This window comes from Tinamus guttatus, unplaced genomic scaffold (genome assembly GCF_059628265.1).
Source record: "Tinamus guttatus ecotype Peru unplaced genomic scaffold, ASM5962826v1 Tinamus_guttatus_pri_ptg000021l, whole genome shotgun sequence".
In the NCBI taxonomy this organism is placed as follows: domain Eukaryota; kingdom Metazoa; phylum Chordata; class Aves; order Tinamiformes; family Tinamidae; genus Tinamus; species Tinamus guttatus.
Window position 1 is genome coordinate 572,724 of NW_028288555.1, and position 19,302 is coordinate 592,025.

Consider the following 19,302-nt stretch of genomic DNA (forward strand, 5'->3'; position numbering starts at 1 on the left):
CCCCGCGCCGCCCCCGCGCCGCCCCCGCCGGCGGCCCCGGCACCGGCCCCGGCCCCGGCCGCGGGGAGGCGCCGCTGCCGCGAGCGGCGGGAAGAGGCACCTGCCCGAGCGGCGGGGGGGGCGGCAGGGGCGGCGCGTGTGCGGGGTGTGCGGGGTGTGTGTGTGCGTGTGTGTGTGTGTGTGTGTGTGTGTGCGGGGTGTGTGTGTGTGTGTGTGCGGGGTGTGTGTGTGTGCGGAGTGTGCGCGTGTGTGCGGGATGTGTGTGTGTGGGGTGTGCGGGGTGTGTGTGTGCGGGGTGTGTGTGTGTGTGCGTGTGTGTGTGTGTGTGTGTGTGTGCGTGTGCGGAGTGTGCGCGTGTGTGCGGGATGTGTGTGTGCGGGGTGTGTGTGTGCGGGGTGTGTGTGTATGTGTGTGTGTGCGGGGTGTGCTCGTGTGTGCGGGGTGTGCGCGTGTGCGGGGTGTGTGTGTGCGGGGTGTGTGTGTGCGTGTGTGTGTGTGTGTGTGTGTGCGGGGTGTGGGTGTGTGTGTGTGTGTGTGTGTGCGTGTGTGTGTGTGCGGGGTGTGTGTGCGGGGTGTGTGTGTGCGGGGTGTGTGTGTGCGGGGTGTGCACGTGTGTGTGCGTGTGCGGGGTGTGTGGGGTGTGCGGGGTGTGCGGGATGTGTGTGTGCGGGGTGTGTGTGTGCGGGGTGTGTGTGTGCGGCTGTGTGTGCGGGTGTGTGTGCGGGGTGTGTGTGGGGGGGCGTGTGCAGGGTGTGTGGGGGGGGTGTGCGGGGTGTGCGTGTGTGGTGTGTGCGGCTGTGTGTGCGGGGTGTGTGTGTGTGCGGCTGTGTGTGCGGGGTGTGCATGTGCGGGGTGTGCAGGGTGTGTGTGTGTGGGGTGTGTGTGTGTGCGGCTGTGTGTGAGGGGGTTGTGTGCGGGGTGTGCAGCTGTGTGCGGCCGTGTGTGCAGGATGTGCGGCTGTGTGTGCAGGATGTGCGGCTGTATGTGCGGCCATGTGCGCAGCCGTGCGTATGGCTGTGTGTGTGGCTGTGTGTGCAGCTGTGTGCCACCGTGTGTGCGGCTGTGTGTGCGGCCGTGTATGGCTGTGTGTGTGGCCGTGTGTGTGGCTGTGTGTACGGCTGTGTGCGCACATGCATGGGACTCATGTGCTGTGCCGGGACACACGTGCTGGGCCCATGTTTGACTTCCCTGGGATGGCTGCGCCCGCCCCGGGGCTCCCCACGCAGCGACTGCGGCATGGGGGTGCGCACGGGAGCTGCCCGCACCAGGGCGAGCTGCGGCCCGCCAGGCCTCTGGCCAGCTGCAGCACCAGGACCTCGCACGAGGAAACACAACGACAGCAACAAAAACACCCCATGAGATGAGGGTGCAGTGCGGAGGTAGCAGGGCTCATAACCAGGTTTCCTTTCATCTGGGAGCAACTACTAAGTCTTGGAAACTTGTTTCCCCAAGGCAAGACTGGTCCAGTAGGGTGGAGCTGCTGTGGAAGTGTGAAAGAAAGCAGAGCCTCCAGTGGCTTCCCTGCTCTGCTCCTGCTCCTGCTCCTGGAAGGGTCTGTGCTTGTGCAGAACTTGGCAGCACGGCATGGAGGAAGTAAGCACCAAAACTGACCAGCCTTCCAAACAGGGATCAACAGTGAGACGGAAGAGAGGAACTGAGGTGCGGGACAGCCAGTGTGAAATGGGACATGACTGAAAGGGTAGAGGAGGAAAAACCGTGCTGACAGACACAATGTATTGCAGTCATTTTTGCCTAATTATATTCTTGACAGCCTGAAGACTTCTGTATTTTGAAAATAGCTCTATGTGATTTTAATATGACATGGAAAATCACTGAAAAGCCTAATCACTGCTACTCCGGCGAAATCTCCTTTCGGCTCTCCTCTGCTGGAGGACCAACAACAGGAAACACGTACAACCACAAAGGAGAAGTACCTTTTGCGGGATGTTGTCAGGCAAGCCTCCAACCAGAGAAACAAGCATTCACACATGCATAATGCTGACTGCTTTGCTAATAAGTATGCAAAGCCCTTTAATGTGGAACACATAAAAGAGAAAACCGTAAGTATGTGCTTCTCATAAATGATAAATGCTCCTAATTGTGAATGGTGAAGCAAGCTACTGAGTACTTGAAACAGGTTATTTGCCTCAGTAGCCACAGTCAATGCCCAAAGTAAAGGAGATGGCCCTTATCAGCCGAGCTGCGGGCACCCATCCACTGAAGTAACGTGTTTGTCAAACACAGCTGGTGCTTGGGAGCTCAGGGGAGCCAGGATTTCAGCCCACACGTGGATTCACTTGGAGGCTGCACAGATTTCCCTCCCTACAAGAGGAAAGCCGCCTTTTCTTCTGAAGTCAGGTATTTTATTTTTTTTCCTCTTTGGTCTCTCCAGCATGCATTCCTCCTTCCACCAAAAAGGGAAATTAAACGAGGGTGTTGAGCCAATGATGAGCACAAGTTTTACGGGGCAGGTCAAAGCCAACCACAGTCAGCATACTTGGCCCTTTACTCACTGAACTTAACTCAGAGAAATTAACTTCCCAGGAATTTTCAGTGTTACAGACAGTAGTGACTGCACTGCAGAATAAACATCTACAGTGGAACACGAACAATAAACATGGCCAGAGTAAAACAGCACATACAGCTCTGTGCTCAGCTGCAGGAGCACAGAGCTGAGCGGGAGTTCATTTACCTGGTTTTAAAGGCAGGCCTGGTGGGCCTGTCAGACACTTTATTTGCTTCTGTGGGGCAGTATCCCATGTAGACCTGAGATGTTCAGGAGTCCTGCAAAATGAGCAACAGATTTCTAGATCTCATCCGTACACAGAAATGTTACTAGCATAGAACACAGCAGTTATCCAGCAACACACAGGATTCTTCCACTACCACATGAATGGAAAGAGTCACAGAATCATAGCATGCTTAAGGTTGGAAGGGACCTCTAGAGGTCATCTAGTCCATCCCCCCTGCATGCACAGGGTCACCAAAGAAACAAATAACAGAAACAAATACAGTTGAAAACTAATGTAAACCCACAGGTATTAGGACTGGCATCCCAAATTATTTAAAAGCACTATGGACATTTTTTTTTTCCTGCTAACAAGAGTCTTAAATGTTACATACTGTTACAAACTACACAGACAACCTCACAAATTCAGAAAACAATGCCTGGCGGAATGCATCCCATTCTACTATATTTGGGAGCCAAACAATCCTTGCACAGCTACTCTTTGAAAAGATCACCTGAAAAGCTAAGCATCTCAGGAACTGACATCAAATAGTATGGCCAGTGTCAGAAAAACAAAAAAATAAATACAATTTTAATTTAATTCAGGCAAAAAAAAAAAAAATCACTTAACAGCTGGCGCTGGGCGGACGGAGCGGGTGGCAGGACGGCCCCTGCTCACAGGGACTCAGTTCTGAGCGAGGGCAGACCCGGCTGCTGCTGCTGCTGCCGCTCTGAGCACGCGTTACGGGAGCCCGATCCGGGCACTGGCCTCGCCTCCCGCTGCGGAGTTTGCGGGATCTGAGGAGCAATCTCAGCACAAGGTAATCGCGGATGCTGGAGCAGATCCTGGTGGGCTGCGCATGCTTGAAATGTGTTTAAGATTCACCAACCGCAGGGCTGTTCCCTCTCTCCGTGAAATAAACGCGTTCTCCTCTTCATCTAGCTGTTTTCTGAATGAGTTTGCCTGGGGCTGTGTACATCTGGATGAGTAAAGGACACCAGCCTGTAAATCCTATTTGCCTAGGAGTTGCTGCCAAATGTGAGGTTAGATTCAGGGGTAGGAAGGATCTCTGTTAAGCTGGGGCAGTACTTTGATTTCTGCGTAGATTTAAATTACGGAACGTAACTGTCAAGGGGAAACAGCACGTTGACTCTTTGCATTAAGGTCTGTAATTTAAACAAATATATATGTCCATGTGTACTCCAAATATTCAGGTATTAACCCCTGCATGCAATTGCTGAAGAAGCAAAGATGCCTGCGGAGGGTCAGACCTCGAGGTCTAGCACAAGGACAGCAGAGAGACAACCCAGGATTCCCATCCTGTGCAACACCCCCATCCTTCCTCCTCTAAACCCACCAGTCTGCCCATCACCGCGTGCTTGGGCAGCACTGGAGCAATAGCAGTGGGCAAGTCCCCTGGGTGCCACAGTAACATAAACAGCAGCCTCATTAAATCAGTTCCAGTGCCACTCAGGCTGGAATCCATCCCTTCTGCAATGGGGTGAGGGTCAGCAGGACGAGGGTGTTTTTAAGAAAACAGTCTGAACATCAGGTTTCTTTGGAACATTTCCTAAAAAGGAGGGAGAAGGCTAAAAAGAGGGAAAGTGTGTTCCAGCAATGAGCTTAAGTGTTAGGTAGCAGTTCAACGATAACTACATGAAGGGAAGCCAGACTCTGCTCTCAACCCGTACGGTTTACAGAGAAGTCCAAGCTTCCTACATGTTCTGGAAGTGTGATTCTACTGAAGGTTTCGGTCACTTACAAAGGACCAGCTCACCAAATACCTTCTTTATACCAAGGCAACAAGTTTACAAACACTCGTGCGTATACTTTTTCTTCCACAGCATTGCCTTGAAAAGCACACTATATTTGTGCAAAATGTGCCCAGTACTAAAGCAGTACTGAAATAAAGTGAACTTCAACCTAGTCTATTCATGTAATATTGCTTACTGACTTTTTACCTACCCCTTTTTATTGCATAGAAATTGCTGTGTGATACTTTATTATACTTATTTGGTAACATAATGTGCATATAATTTGGCTTACTCTTAAAAAACACTTCATTTAAGAACAGTGTTACAAAGGTCGCATCGAGTTAAAAACTAAAATGAAAAAACCCAACAGATAGCAATAGGGCTGGATATACTAGGCAGTTCTCAAGGGACAAAAATAAATAAGCTCTTCAGAGGTGATGTACTCAAACAGATCCCACATCCACTGGAGATTTTTGTTTCAAGCTTAAGTAAGCATTTGGAAGGGAAAAAATCCCACAATCAATTTCACTTCATAACAACAATTGTTAAGAAAAAGGGTTTTTTTGCATCTGGAGATAGAAGGTCGCTCACATCTGAATATTACACTAGTAATTTGGAAACGGAATATAAAATATTAATGCATTTTAAAATAATAGTTATTACTGTCTTAGCAAACCCTAGAGTATTTGAGGATACATAATTTACAAAGAAAAAAAATATTTAAATAGTAAAAGTCCTACTGGTTGCAATGAGGACACAGTTGAAACTTTAATTCATAGAGGGTTTCTACTTTTTTATATTCAAAGAAAAAAAAACACAAAAGAAATCAAACCCAAAAACGCACAGGTTCATTGCGCGAAAGAAAACGCAAATTCTGTAAAACATACTCTTTGAAAGTAGCACAAAAGTAAGCAGGATTTTCATGTTTGTATTTCAAAGGAAACAATTATTGTGAGTCAAATTCAGCATAATGAAGGGTCATACCTTCGGTCGCACTTTTACCAGCAGAAAAAGCCAACGTCCTGCTGGCAGCAGCAGGTCCGTGCCACATCTTGTACGGTGCTGGTGGTCATGCTGGCAGCCCCTCGCGTGGCTGCGGGGAGGTGGGCAAGTCCACGGCTCACAGGGGGGGCCAAGGCAAGTCAGAAAAGTGTATTTTGTTCTGCTACCACTGCAGAAGGTATGGCAATCTCGGCTAAGACTCAGGAAGAGGTGCTAGGAAAGCTTTACCGTGCGCTGTTCCAGAATCATGGCTTGCATGTGCAGTAGAGGCTTCTTACCAAGCTTCCTGCAGATGTCACCTACAAGCTCAGATACCAGACAGCTTTTACCTGCCTGTCAAACGACGTTGCACAACGCCACTTCCGAACACAACCTGCTGGAACAAACCTGCCATTGATTTTAACCCACGAGTCCACTACCATTAAGGCAAATGTCGGCTCAGAGCCTTTGGTTCCGAGAGTACAAAGTTAGTGAGATGGTTACCGTGATTCACTAGGCACAGGTCTTCGCCAAGATGTTTCTGCCAGTAGGGACAGACGACTTTCCTTTACACGTCTACACATCTATTCTCTTGCACGCTTCTGCGTTTTGGAGAACACACACCCAGGCACGCTTGCTAATGGCACAGTCAGGAAGCAGCAGCAGGCAGGGCCTCCTCCACAGCTCCCAGGGCTGCCTCTCCTCTCGCAGAACCGTGTTCCTTGGTACTTCACTCACCAGCAGTTCTCTCTAGTTCCTCTCATCTTACCAATGCAGAAGCCTCTGCCCTTGTTACCAGCAAAGAAACCATGTAGCTCACACGGCTGGAAGATTAACTGGTTTTGCATGTAACACAACTGATGGTTTCAGATGTCAGGCTATTTCATTACCTAAAAGGACTGTCTCTTGCTGCAGGGTGCGGGTATCGCATCAGTGTATCTCACCAGTCTCTGATAAAAGAAACATTCTCAGATGGATAGTCCAGATGAAGGTACTCTGCATCTCAGGACCAAGCTCAAAATTGGAACTGTGCTTTCTTGAGAGGATCTCTGCCTGGGAAAATACACATCATGCTCACCAGAAAAGCTCACATTTTTAATAGCTAGAGTGTATGTGCAGACTTAAAATCAGTGTTGACAGGTAGAATAATGGAAGAATGTGGTTCATACACAGGTATTTCAGGTTTGTTAATCTTGCCAGCATCTTATTTCTACACAGAATCTGTTATTAAAGTAATTAGCACCTTGACTTTTAACTAATCCTATGCAGCAGTATTTAGTTTCTGATACAACTGTCTTTGTAGCTTCTGATTTTTTGTTATTAATTCCTTTCTAAATTACTTCAAGGATTATTTGCTTTTTATTGATCTAGATCTTTTAATTACATGGGAGCTAACAAGGGCAGGATCCTAAACTGTAATTATCTTTGTTGGTGGAGAAGCTATAGAGGATAACATTTAAGCATGTTTACAAGTGACTGCAGAAGGAGGGCTTGGCTGTTCAGGAATAAGATGTGGAATAACCAAATGCAAAACAAAACAAAACAAAACAAAACAGACGCACCAAGGAAGTACATTTCAAAAGCATTCACGGTTAACTACTCAGTAACAGTAACCTTAGAAGTTACTTTCAGGAACAGCATTTTAAAACTTTTTTTTTTTTTTTTTACCATGCCACCATCCAAACTCAGCAGGTGGCTACATTTTACTGTTGTTCTGTGTGCTTTCAAAATTAATGGTACTACGCTAGTGTACATTGTTGTTGTTACCCTAAGTAATGTTGAGACACAGTGTACATACATTTTGCACCCTGAGTGTTAGAAGGAAAGTGACAGATGAGAAGATTAAAAAAAGTATTGTAGAACCTGTACTTTCAACGGAGACCAGAGGCTTTTAGACTGAGAAGGTAATCTTGCAGAAGCTGGTTCTATATCTCATTTAAACTGCAATAAAAACAGTGAAAACTGCTGGTGCCCTCTTTAGCTATGCCAGATTTATTTTTGAGGAGACTACAAGCTCTATGTCCTCAGCAGCCTCCTACACATAGGTAGAAAGGTTCAGGTGTTCTCCTGACTCTGCTCCAGAGAAGCACCAAAGCACCAGATATGAGCCCAGAAGAGAAAGCAGTGACTTTCAGTCACCTTCGAACTACACTGCTATAGCACTAGCTGCTATTTCGGACTAAAACAACAACCCAGTTTTCCAGTCTCCTAAGTTTATACATTTCTAATATTGTCCAAAAATAACATATTACTATACAAGCTTTTAGATTTGCATTTGTTGAACAGTTGTGAGGACTGCCTCTGGTTGGACTAGATGGTCCCTAAAGGTCCCTAACCAGCTCAGTCACTCTGTGATGCTGTGATTACGTTAATTTGTTCATTTTTGTAATGTCACAGGGAGGATTTCTTTTTGAGAATAGAGACTTTGACTTCTTATATTCAATTACGTTTTGCAAGACTCTTGTGAAAACTTTGAGTTCCTATCAACTGCATCTATTTTGGATTACACTGATCAGCCCATGAAATTGTTTCCAAAGCCCACGGAAAAACTACCATGTCAGAAACACAATTCTTTTCCATTGCTTATCTACATTAATTTTCTCAAAAGTGAATCCACTAACCATCAGGTAAGCAGAATATAGTGTTTCCTTTGTTTTTCCTAGCAAATTAGAAAGGAATTAAGAATAACTTCTGTGTTTAGAACTAAAGGTACTTAACTCTTAGATTTATGTTTTCTTAAGCTTCTCTATATAGAATTAGTTAACTAGGATATGCACGGGTTTTACCAGAGTACAAAAAGTATTGCATTCTTAACTACAGTTAGATTCAGTTACTTAGTCATTTCTTCAGCTGCAGGGTCAACATGAGAACATGTTGTGTCATACAGGAAGAATGAAGAAAAAAACGTTCCCATTTTCTTTTACTTTTTTATTTTTTCCTTTGTATTGCAAACTGGATGTATAATAAAAAAAATCAACATCTCATCTTTTATTTCATGCGCAGTGTGCCCTATGGCATTGCACTTCACTATGAAAAAAATGGCATGAGGCAACACGTACAAACACTTAATGTGATATTTATAAAAGCCACAGCAGCTTTAGTTTGATTTACTGATCCCAAATTGCTGTAAGCTTTTCATATTTATCAGATAGACATTGTTTTTCAGTACTGTGAAATCATATTTGGATAGACAGTCACTTCAGTTGTCCTGCGTTCTCCTCAGCCTCCCACTATCTATTCCATGACAGAAGGAATTTAGACCCAATTTCACATTATGTAAAACAGACCCTGAAAACTTTCGTTATCATTTTAATTAACACAGCCAAACTTTGAATCGCATTTATATCACAATGAGGATGAATTCTGGCTAGTACAGAACAAAGCAGCATTCTAGTGTAGTGCCACTTCTTACAGTGCATGTTTCATATTACAAACTCTCAATATATTTACTGCCACTATATACTCAAGATTTCACTTGAATCCCTAAGGATCTGAGTAATTTCAGCCTTAGCTCTTAGAAAGGTAGCCTGTCTTCCCTTTATGATTGAGGAAGCTAAGATAACCCAATGTATCCTATCTCTCATTTTTATAACAGAAATCAGTATCTGTGATGCTGGATGTTGCTGGCAAGTTTAAGAGACCTTTTTTTTTCTCTTCTTTTATAGGAGTTTCCTATAAAAGTTTTCCATTATGTTATGGCAAGTTTCAATTAGGAATTCACAGCATGCAGGGTATGCTCTTTCTCTGTTTTGGATATTCTATACCCAACAGAATGCTCATTCCTTGTCAGGCTTTTCCTGGAATCTTTGGGAAAGACATAGATACAAGTACAGGTAACAGAAATGCCTCTGGTAAAACCTTACCAGTTACTAAATTCATATTTTATGATTCCCTTATCTAAAATTAGGTAACTAATTCAAGTTTATGACAAAGCTTCACTGACTTCTGTGAGTTCAGTATCAAGTAATAAGTCAAACCAGAAAGGCTCAGAAATGTCATAAAATATTCATGTTTTTAAAGACATTTAGTGTCTATTTTAAAACCTGGGATCTGGGGAGAAAAAAAAAAAAAAAAGCTGTCTTAAGGTTCTAGAAGCATATGCAAAGTAAAAATTTTATCATAACTATTTATTTTGAGGGCTTTTTATCCTTCATCACTGTATTTTAATTTCATCTGTTACTATATGTTAAATGCAATATATAAAGCCTTAGAAAATATTTAGGTTTCATTGTCCCCTGCTTGAATTCAATGAGTGCACTGGAATCCCTGAAACACAGCTCATTTGTACAACTACATCAAAGCTTCAAAACCAATATCTATAGACTCTACCATCATGCTGAATACCATGAATTTTCAATACTAGAAAGAAGGCACCTATTCTGTGGCATCTATGCCAATTACTGTTCCCTCTTCAGCTATAGCATCACAATAAATTTCCTTAGTTAACAAAATATCATACCCCTCCACATTATGTTTAAAGAAATAAAAATAAGACAAAGCATATTTTGTCTGGATGTAAGACTGAAATCCTCATTTGCCTCAAACCAAAGGGATTCGCAGATCTTAATGGATATAGGAATTAACTAAAAACACTTTGAGCAAATAATGAAGCATACATAATGTCATCCTGTTAAGAACCAATATTTTACATGAGCTTTATCCATTCAGCTGCCTAGCTGGCCACTAATACAAATTAAATCTGCAAAAACCAAGTGAACTACACTAGGAGGAGCTGAATGTATCTGTTCTGTTACACCACCTTTGGGTTGCCTGCAGGTTTCTGTGCCTGTACGGCTTGGTTAGTTCTCTGCCTTTCCCTGCCCTCTCTGCAATATCCGCACGAGGAGTGACCTGCTCCTCACGTAGCACGGTGAACACGAGTTCTCATGGTAGTTTAGCCCAAGCTGAAGCAAAAGAGAACTCCCGGAAAGATTAGCTGAAAATACATGGACAAAAAAATAGCTATTAGATGATCTTATACCATCTTGGATTAGAGCCTTTCATAAAACACGAAGTTATGCATTATGAAAAAAAATGTAAAACAGAAAATATGCTTTGTAATATTGAAATCAGTTATAATTGTGACAATCTGGTTACAAAAGGAATTAGATGTGCACAGTAGACAAAATGGTCAGTTGCTGTTGATGTCAAGAGAATCTCAATGGTTGCTGTCAAAGATAAATTAAAATTTTAATTCTGGGAATGGGCTTAGCAAATCTGAGGGGGTGTAAATGAGCATAGGTATTTTCAAGTTATTAACACCAGCAATCGAAATTGATAGCCTCTGTGATATAAGACATTTGGATCTCCCAAAAATTCTCATGTGAATGAAATAATTCTCATTGCCTCAAAATAAAACAGGCAAGAATTCAAGTAAGATCCCAGGAAAACATAATTCCCTTAGCACAGCACCACCGCTACTAAAATATAATTTGAATTTGGTCAATGGGCACCTTAAGGGTGTCATCATGGTCCACTAGTGATTTGTAGACAGGGTTGCTTGACTAAGAGCCTAGTAACTTGCAAAGTTCTGGTCTTCTTTGTTAAGAAATTCTTAACAAGTCAGTGAAATACAGGCTGTTCCAATCTCAGTGAAGTGGTCAAACGGCTGTAAAAAAAGGCAAGGCATTCATCACTCTTTACCTCACTTGAAGTGCTCTGCAAAGGAAATAAATGTTTCATAGGCAGACTTAATAAGCTTCCTGATAATTTCTTCTGAGGCTTGATTCATATAAAATCATGCTACCCATTTTAACTGTGGAAAATAGGACTGACTTTGTATTTTTTATTTTGGAAAAAAAAAGGCTTCTATCATAGGAAAGCACATTTTAGAAAATATTCTTATAAAGCATGCTTTAAAACTGCAATTACATTAAAATATTGATAAATCTATCATACAAGGTCAAATATTCATGAATGTACGAGAAACATTGTTTTACTACACTTAGAATTAGCACTATTGCCTATTATGGCAATCCAGCATTTGTAATCTACAAAATATATTTACTAGGCACTGCTCCACCTTGGTAACAGTGGTGTCTGATAAGCTAGCAGTGGACCCACAGAGCTACGATAGAACATTCAATATCACATAATCACCACTCTTGTCCAGCATTTCATCACTGTCCCGCATTTCATCTTTTTCCCAGATACTTCCTTCCTTGTTTCCTTCCCATTTTAAACTATCTCTTCCTTCCATTACACATTATCTCTTCCTTCCATGTTTTGTTGCAAGAAGTGGCAGTTCTGGCTAACCTCCCAAGGTCCATAAAAGCTTGCCATGCCCACTGCACAAGACCAGAGCAACTCTCCTATCCATGTACTACATAAAGGATGTGAGCAAAAGCAGCACAGCGTGTTCTGCTTGGCTTGTCTTGGCTTGCAGGCGAAGGCCATCCAAAAGGAGCATGAGCTATAGGTCTGAGATCCCACCAGGTGTGTCTATACTGCCGCCTCCATCCCTCAAATATACCAAACTAGCACAAAATTTGCAAGAAAGGCTTTAAAACAGGCTAAACCCACACACCTTCTTGTCCACAGCCTCTTATTTAAATTGTAATCTTTTCTGTGAAGGGACTGTCACCCAGTTCTTTTTACATGCATGAAATTATGTTATTCCTCACTGCTGCTGCTGTGTCGCAGCACTCTTTGCAGCATTAGCAAAGCAGTTTCTCTGGCTCAGGCATCCTGCAAAGATGAATTCTAAAGCAGAAAATGAGCTAGATAGGCAAGTTCTCATTGTCTTCCTCCAGCGACTGAGCTCAGAAGGGGACTTTTAAAAACAGACATACTGCAGGAGCTCTCCTGGTTAGATTTCAAAATAAATGTCTGCAGAGATCTAAAGCAGTGTCTGCTTTAGTCTGACACTAAAGCATGGCATACGTAATGGGCTGCATGCTCTTCTTAAGCCACAAGTCAGAACAGCCTTCACAGTCCCAATAAATGTTGCCTTTTGTATTCAGAATTTAATCTTTGAAGAACAGTAATGTTGCTAAAGCAAAAGAAAACAGTTACATAAATATGCACGGGCTTGGGAAAATCCAGAGTGCTGAGGAGACGGGTGATGGAAGCTAGCCAGGCCTCCCTATCCGTGGGAAAAGGAGCCTCAACAGGGCACACTGACCCACAGTCACGCAGCTGGGCCTGTGCCACTGCACCTGGGCGATGAGCAGAGCGTGCTTGGTGCACGTGTGTACAGTACGTACACAAACCAGGAGCCTTTTACCTGCTGTACGTACGCGTAGTATATACAGCGCCCTCCCGGCACTCCTCACCCTGCACTGACGCCCAGCTGTGCAAGGGACTCTTCTTTATGCCTCAACTGGGAAATCTCCAGGGAAAACCTTCTTGGATGCAGAGGTAATAAACACTCCATACTGACCCTGGTGCACTTTACGTTTGTGCGTCTGATGCTGCTGGGAGTCCAGGCATTGCCTCTGTTGTACCCCTTCGGCATATGCTTCACATATGTTGTTAGGCTGCAAGTAGTAAATCAATTGCTAGGAATTACTAGAAAACCAGAAACACCAAATCAGACAAAAGACCTACTGGGGAAAGAAAAAAGGGCAAGCAAGACCACAATGTGATTTCAATTTAATAAGCAATTGAAGTTACTTCACCTGGCAAAGATGCAAGCAAGAGGGCAGCAAGGGATGAGCAAGGGAGCAGAGGGCTGGGAGAGGTGGCCATCTCACCCGGAAAGGCCACCCATGGCGGCAGCAGGGCTCAGTGGCACAGGCCAAGTGGATGGATGCACTTGGGCAGATGTGTTCAGTTTTTGGCCGTTCTCTACGAGAAGGACAACAAGGAGCTGCTGGAGCATATCCAAAGTAGGGCAACAAAGCTGGTAAAGGGGTTGGAGCACAGACCTCTTGAGGACCTGCTGAGGGAGCTGGGATTAATCTGCAGGAAACTCAGGGGAGACCTTATCGCACTCTACAACTACCTGAAAAGAGGCTGTAGTGAGGTGGGGGTTGAGCTCCAGAACAACTACTGAAAAACGCACAAGAAGAAATTGCCTCAAGTTGTGCCAGGGGAGGTTCAGGTGAGACATTAGGAAGAACTTCTACACAGAATGAGTGGTGAAGCACTGGAACAGGCTGCCCAGGGAAGTGGTGGAGTCACCGTCCCTGGCAGTGTTCAAGAAATGTGTAGATGACATGGTTTAGCAAGCACTGTGGTGAGGGGCTGACAGCTGGATTTATTTTTAAAGTCTTTTACAACTACAATGATTCTATGATTTGTTGCCTTTGGGGCTCTGGATCATGCCAAAGAGGCAGAAAGCCCCGCAGGCCGGGGGGCTCTGGGATCTCACAGAGCCCAAAATGCCAGGGCTTGGCGAGCAAGGCTTGCCCACCTACACACCCTTCCGGGGCAGCCATGAAAAACATGGTGAAAAAAAATAGGGAGAAAGGGGAGGGTGGGTAATAAACAAGTAATGATCTAAACGTATGAATAAGTGAAAGCCTCCCTTTCTCCTGCTGCCGGCCTGCTCTTTCCACACGTGTGGCGGGCCCGGCATCCCTCCGCGGCATCCGCCATCTTAGGGCCAGTCCCACCGCGCAGGTGCCCGCAGCCCGGCGGGGACCCCGTCCCGGCGCCGCGGCAGCCGCCCCGAGGCCGGGAGCCCCCGGGCCACCGCCGCGGGGCTGGGCTGGGGCTGCCACCCCGCCACGGCCGCCCCGAGGCCGGGAGCCCCTCGGGCTGGGCTGGGGCTGCCACCCCGCCACGGCCGCCCGCGGCTGCGGCGCCGAGGCGGCGGGGCGGGCAGGGAGGCGGCGCCGCGCCTGGAAGGGGAAGGGGCCGGGCCGGGCCGGTGGAGCCGGTGCTGGCGCAGGAGCTGGAGCTGCCGTGGCCCCGCCATGGTGCTGCTGGTGGTCATGGGCGTGAGCGGCTCGGGGAAGTAGGTACCGCGGGCCCCGGCGCGGCTCCCCGGCCCGCGCGGGCGCCCCGCGCAGCCCGGGGCTGCCACCGAGGCGCCGGGAGCCCCACGCGCGTCGGCCCTCACCGGCGCCCTGCTGCCCTGTTTGTATTTTTGATGTGCTGCTGGCTTTTATAGGTTTAAGTAATTATTAACTATGCTGGGGTTGTGAGGAGGTGTGCTGATGACTTGGAAATGTTGGTGTTACTGCTGCAGACGAGATTCATGTTTTCCTCTTCAACAGCTGGAAGCAGAGGCAGAGGCGATGGTGGTGGCAGTGGGCGGTTGTACTGGAGCCGGCGGGAGGGTAGCTCATTTCTTGGGGAAAAAAGGGGGTTTAAGGTGATGATTATCTAACAACTTGCTATGCTCGCTTGCAGAACCACCGTGGGGTCCCGCTTGGCAGCAAAGGTATGGTTGTGTCAAGGTTGAGGTGTGGGTGCTTGTTGCCATTTATTTATTTTTATATTTGTTTAGATAAATTTAACTTTTTCTTGCTGCTCTGGCAGCCTGTAGTTCACTGGTATTTACACCGGGCACAACAACTGCCCTTTATCGGGATAGTCTGCTCACTAAATCAGGATCGGGTGACTATCACTGATGCAGTGTAACCCAAATTTATGTAAGCAGCAACAACCATTGTTCATCACCTCTTGCTGTTTCTTATTAATCTTATTTTGTGGTTTCAGTAAACATCATTGCATAAATGGTGATTCATACTGTGCAAGAGGCCTGTGATTCTTTAGGCGCCTGGATAAACTCTGAGATTCTTGTTAGCTAATCCAGTTTAGGAGAATGGTCCCTAATTCCTTTATTTTTTCCCCCCCACTTAGTTGGGATGGAAGTTCTATGATGCAGATGATTATCATTCTCCAGAGAATAAAAAGAAGATGGCAGAAGGGATACCACTAAATGATGAGGTAACTTTGGATAAATCCTGAGAGAATAGGCATCGACACACTTTTCTTCATGTACCTTGTGTAAGGTAGACTGACTGTAAACAGGTTAAACCTGTAGGACTGCAGCTGGGAAGAGAGGGAGGATCATGTTTGGTAGTTCACAAGTAGGTAATCAGTGCATATAAGTATCTCAAGGGAAGCAATGAGGAGGATGGTGCTGGCCTCTTTTCACTGGTGGCCACTGACAGAACTAGAGGAAACGGCCAGAACACTAAAGCATCAAAAGTTCCACAGGAACTTAAGGAAAATAATCTTAACAGTGAGGGTGCCAGAGCCCTGGAACAGGCTGCCCAGAGAGGTTGTGGAGTCTCCTTCTCTGGAGATCTTCCAAACCCGCTTGGACGCAGTCCTGTGCCACGTGCTCTAGGTGACCCTGCGTATGCAGGGGGGTTGGACTAGATGATCTCTAGAGGTCCCTTCCAAGCTTAAGCATTCTGTGATTCTATGACATATATCAGTCACTTGCGTTGTATTTCCAAACTCTATTAAGCAAAGGTGTTGCAAAATATGGCTGTGACTGCATTTATGTGTGATTCCTACTGACATGAAAATTATGTAACTAATCTATTTCAGATAAGTACTTTTGGATCTGTGTTGACACCTCGGAGTAGTTCCTGAAATCCTCAGCTTTGATCCAAAGCATAATCTGAGTATCCCAAAGTGCAAGGAAAAAGAAATAACAATTCAATCTGTGTAAGCAGCTACCTTAGAACAGATTTAACATTTGAATTGTCTAGCAGAGGCATTAAATAATCTGATGGTTCTTCAAAGATTTGCAAAGCATGTTATGTGTATTAGTGCCATAAGATAATTCTAGATATTTGCAATATAAAGGGTACTATTCCACTTAACCTTCTTACTGTTAACAAGGTGTGTTGGGCTTTTTAAGCTTAATGCAGTGACAGCAGAGATACACAATTGAACCTGCTCCACATTATAATGCTAATTCTCACTTCTAGTCAGATATTCTAAATGATAAAATTGTTATTTCAAATAAATTTCACAAATAATTTTGTTTCCCATTTAGGATAGGATTCCATGGCTTTGTGCACTGCATGATATATTAAGGAGGTAAGAAAACCTCTCTATCTTTAGTGAGTTCCAGCTAAACAAAGCAAAGTGTTTTTCCTATTGTATTCAAAAGCAGAAATCTATATAGTATAAAAATACTCTGCAGCTAGCAAAGCCATTCTGTTTTCACCTACTGGAGGTGTCAGAATAAGGATGAATGTTAACTCCTGAGTAATAATGTTGGGAATGCTGTTGGCAATGATAGTTTTGTTCTACTGTATAAGAACTTATTTTTGAAAGCTGTATCTTTGGAATTTTAAGTGTGACATTAGCTACTTCCAGAGTAGCCAAGAACTTGGTATGAATTTAGTAATGAATTTAGGATTTTTTTCTGAAAATCTCACTAGTTTCAGTCAAGTACAGTTCAAAAATGATTGGTAAACATAAGCATTGGTTAATATAAGATTAAATCTATCTTTATAAGTGTTTATTTTCAGAAATTTAAATCAGTTGACCAGCTCATCATTCAATCTTTAAGTTTATTAATTAAAACATACTTCCTAAATAGTCTTGCCTTAAATGTTCAGAAACAGACAAAGATAATTCAAAGGAAGTTTTATGAAACTTCAAAATGAGAAGAATAAAACATGTAGCTTTAAGCTCACTTTATTTTTCACTCTGTTTTAATTTGGAATAACTGGAATTTGATCCAAAGCATAACCTGAGTATCCCAAAGTGCAAGGAAAAAGAAATAACAATTCAATTTGTGTAAGCAGTTACCTTAGAACAGATTTAACATTTGAATTATCAGATTCCTATACAAGATGAAATACAAGATCACTTTTATGCATTTCAGTTCAAGAATATAACATTAGCTGTTTTTCGGGCAGTGAAACAACAGATTTTTTTGATGAGTGAATTGAAGTTTTAATTTGTTTTAATAAGGAATAAGAAGCAAGTGGCAAAGAACTTGAGGATGCTCAAAAACTGTGAATTGTTTTGCATCTTTAGCCACTTATCTCCAACATCAGGCCTTATCTTGATGTTTCAAGATAGGACAGATCTTGTGAGTTTCATCTGTGCCATCCAAAAATGTCAGCAGGTTGATGAACTGCTGGGCCTCAGCCCTTGGGAGAATTTGATTTCTCTTCAGACCAATCTAGAATCTTAAACTCTAAGGGAGACTCCAAAGGGTCTCCCCCTGGCAAAATACCTTCTAAATACCATGGAACTGGTCCCCTGACACAGCTAGTTAGAGCTGTGACTCATCCCACTGCTGCTGTCCTGTCACAACTGCATTTCTGTGATGCTTCATTTCACCTGGTCACACACTACACACTTGCCTCAAGCAGAAAGATGAGGATCACAGCTAAAAAGTCCTTTTCCTCTTAGCTTGCTCCAGTATGTTGCGTTGCTTCTTGGATCCCTGAGATTCTGTGATCCCAGGCTCCCTAGCAACATGTAAAAGAAAAAGGAAGGAGAAACAGGCCACCCATCCTATGGCATCACCCACTTGTTTCCCAATGTATCACTTTGCTTACAAACATGATCTCAAAGTTTTTTTTCTGACAAAACTTCTCATCTAGCCCTGCCTCCCCTATCTCTCTTGCTCCCCAAGTGTCTTTACTGTGGCTTCATCCAGGCTGGTACCTGTGCGTGCACATCACGTGAGTGCCTTGTTAGAGTGTGGGTTAATTACTGAGAAGTTTGTCTGGATCCTGTTGGAACACGATCCATGGCTTTCTGTGACACACAGGCCTAGGACGTCTCCAAAACCTTGGCAGTACCAAGTATGCTTTAATAGTGCCTGATGCCAAGGTATAGTTACTTGAAAGTAGTTGAGGCTGGCATGGGCTCACCTAGCTGATAATACTGCATACTGTAAGTTCTCATTTATTTGCTTCAGGAGTGTGCATCATTGTTAAATATACCTCATTTTAATTTGATTAGAGAATGTACTTTCTTGTGCCAGACATTTCAGTCACCCTGATTCATTCAGCAGGCATTACTGTCTAGAGGGATGCATATCATCATTTTTAGATGACAGACAGGAGATTCTGAGAATATTCAGTTGCTGCTTTTTTCAGCAATTAAGGAAATGCCTGTGACACTTCTTTGCACTATGTTCTGATCAAAAGAATGGTGGCTCATAAAGAACTGTCCTAAGATAGAGGTTTTAGTAGGAGTCAGGCTATCTTGGTCTTACTTTCAAACTAGGTCCTTACATTCCTTATCAAATTGATTTCAAAATTGTGTCAAAACAACAAAAAAGAAGTGTCAGTACATCTAAGGGTGTTCTCTGCAAGGAACCAGGGGCTGCCCACTATAAGAACTGTACAGAATAGCTGCTATTTTAATATACCAAGCGTTTTGGTGTGTTTTCTTTCTTCTCGGTAGAGAAGAAGCATCTAGACAAGATGCAGTTCTGGCCTGCTCTGCGCTGAAGAAAATATATAGATGTATATTAGTCAGTGGACCTGCGGCACTTGAAAGCAATGAGCCAGAGAAACCCAGAGAAAACACAGCACTGAAGATCCTCTTTGTTCATTTGGATGGGCCTGTAGACGTCATTGCTCGTCGGCTGGAGAAGAGGAGAGGACATTTTATGTCATCTGAATTACTTAAATCTCAGTTTGATACCCTGGAGCCTCCTAGAGCACCAGAAAACTTCATTACAGTCAGTATAGAAAAATCTCTTCCTGAAATAGTGCTGGAAATTGAGAAAGGTATTTTTTCAGAATGAGGCATTTTCAGAGTTGTTTCTAAATTATATATACTGAAACTCTCTCAAGCAAGAGTTGTAAAACAGCATTTTAATTATTTTCTTAAGACGATATAAAAACACAATTCTCTGAAAGCTTTGGAAAAAAAATGAAAAGGGCATCAGATTGGCTTTGAATTAGCATCCTCTTATTCAGAGTGCATGCACTGATGAAAGTAAGCTGTAG

General features: G+C 44.1%; 1 protein-coding gene across 1 annotated transcript; it reads left to right on the plus strand.

Moving 5' to 3' along the window:
• Nucleotides 1-15,057: 15,057 nt before the first annotated feature.
• Nucleotides 15,058-19,151, plus strand: IDNK (IDNK gluconokinase). Its single transcript, XM_010219788.2, has 3 exons — nucleotides 15,058-15,304; nucleotides 16,371-16,414; nucleotides 18,752-19,151. Exons 1-3 carry the CDS (start codon nucleotides 15,275-15,277, stop codon nucleotides 19,095-19,097), a joined length of 420 nt encoding a protein of 139 aa, XP_010218090.2. The 5' UTR covers nucleotides 15,058-15,274; the 3' UTR covers nucleotides 19,098-19,151.
• Nucleotides 19,152-19,302: the final 151 nt, after the last annotated feature.

Excerpts from the sequence above, each read along its gene's own strand:
- IDNK (XM_010219788.2), top strand. The coding sequence starts at position 15,275 with ATGGCAGAAGGGATACCACTAAATGATGAG. Across the intron at positions 15,305-16,370 it reads GGATACCACTAAATGATGAG|GATAGGATTCCATGGCTTTG; the intron begins GTAACTTTGGAT and ends TTTCCCATTTAG. Across the intron at positions 16,415-18,751 it reads CTGCATGATATATTAAGGAG|AGAAGAAGCATCTAGACAAG; the intron begins GTAAGAAAACCT and ends TCTTCTCGGTAG.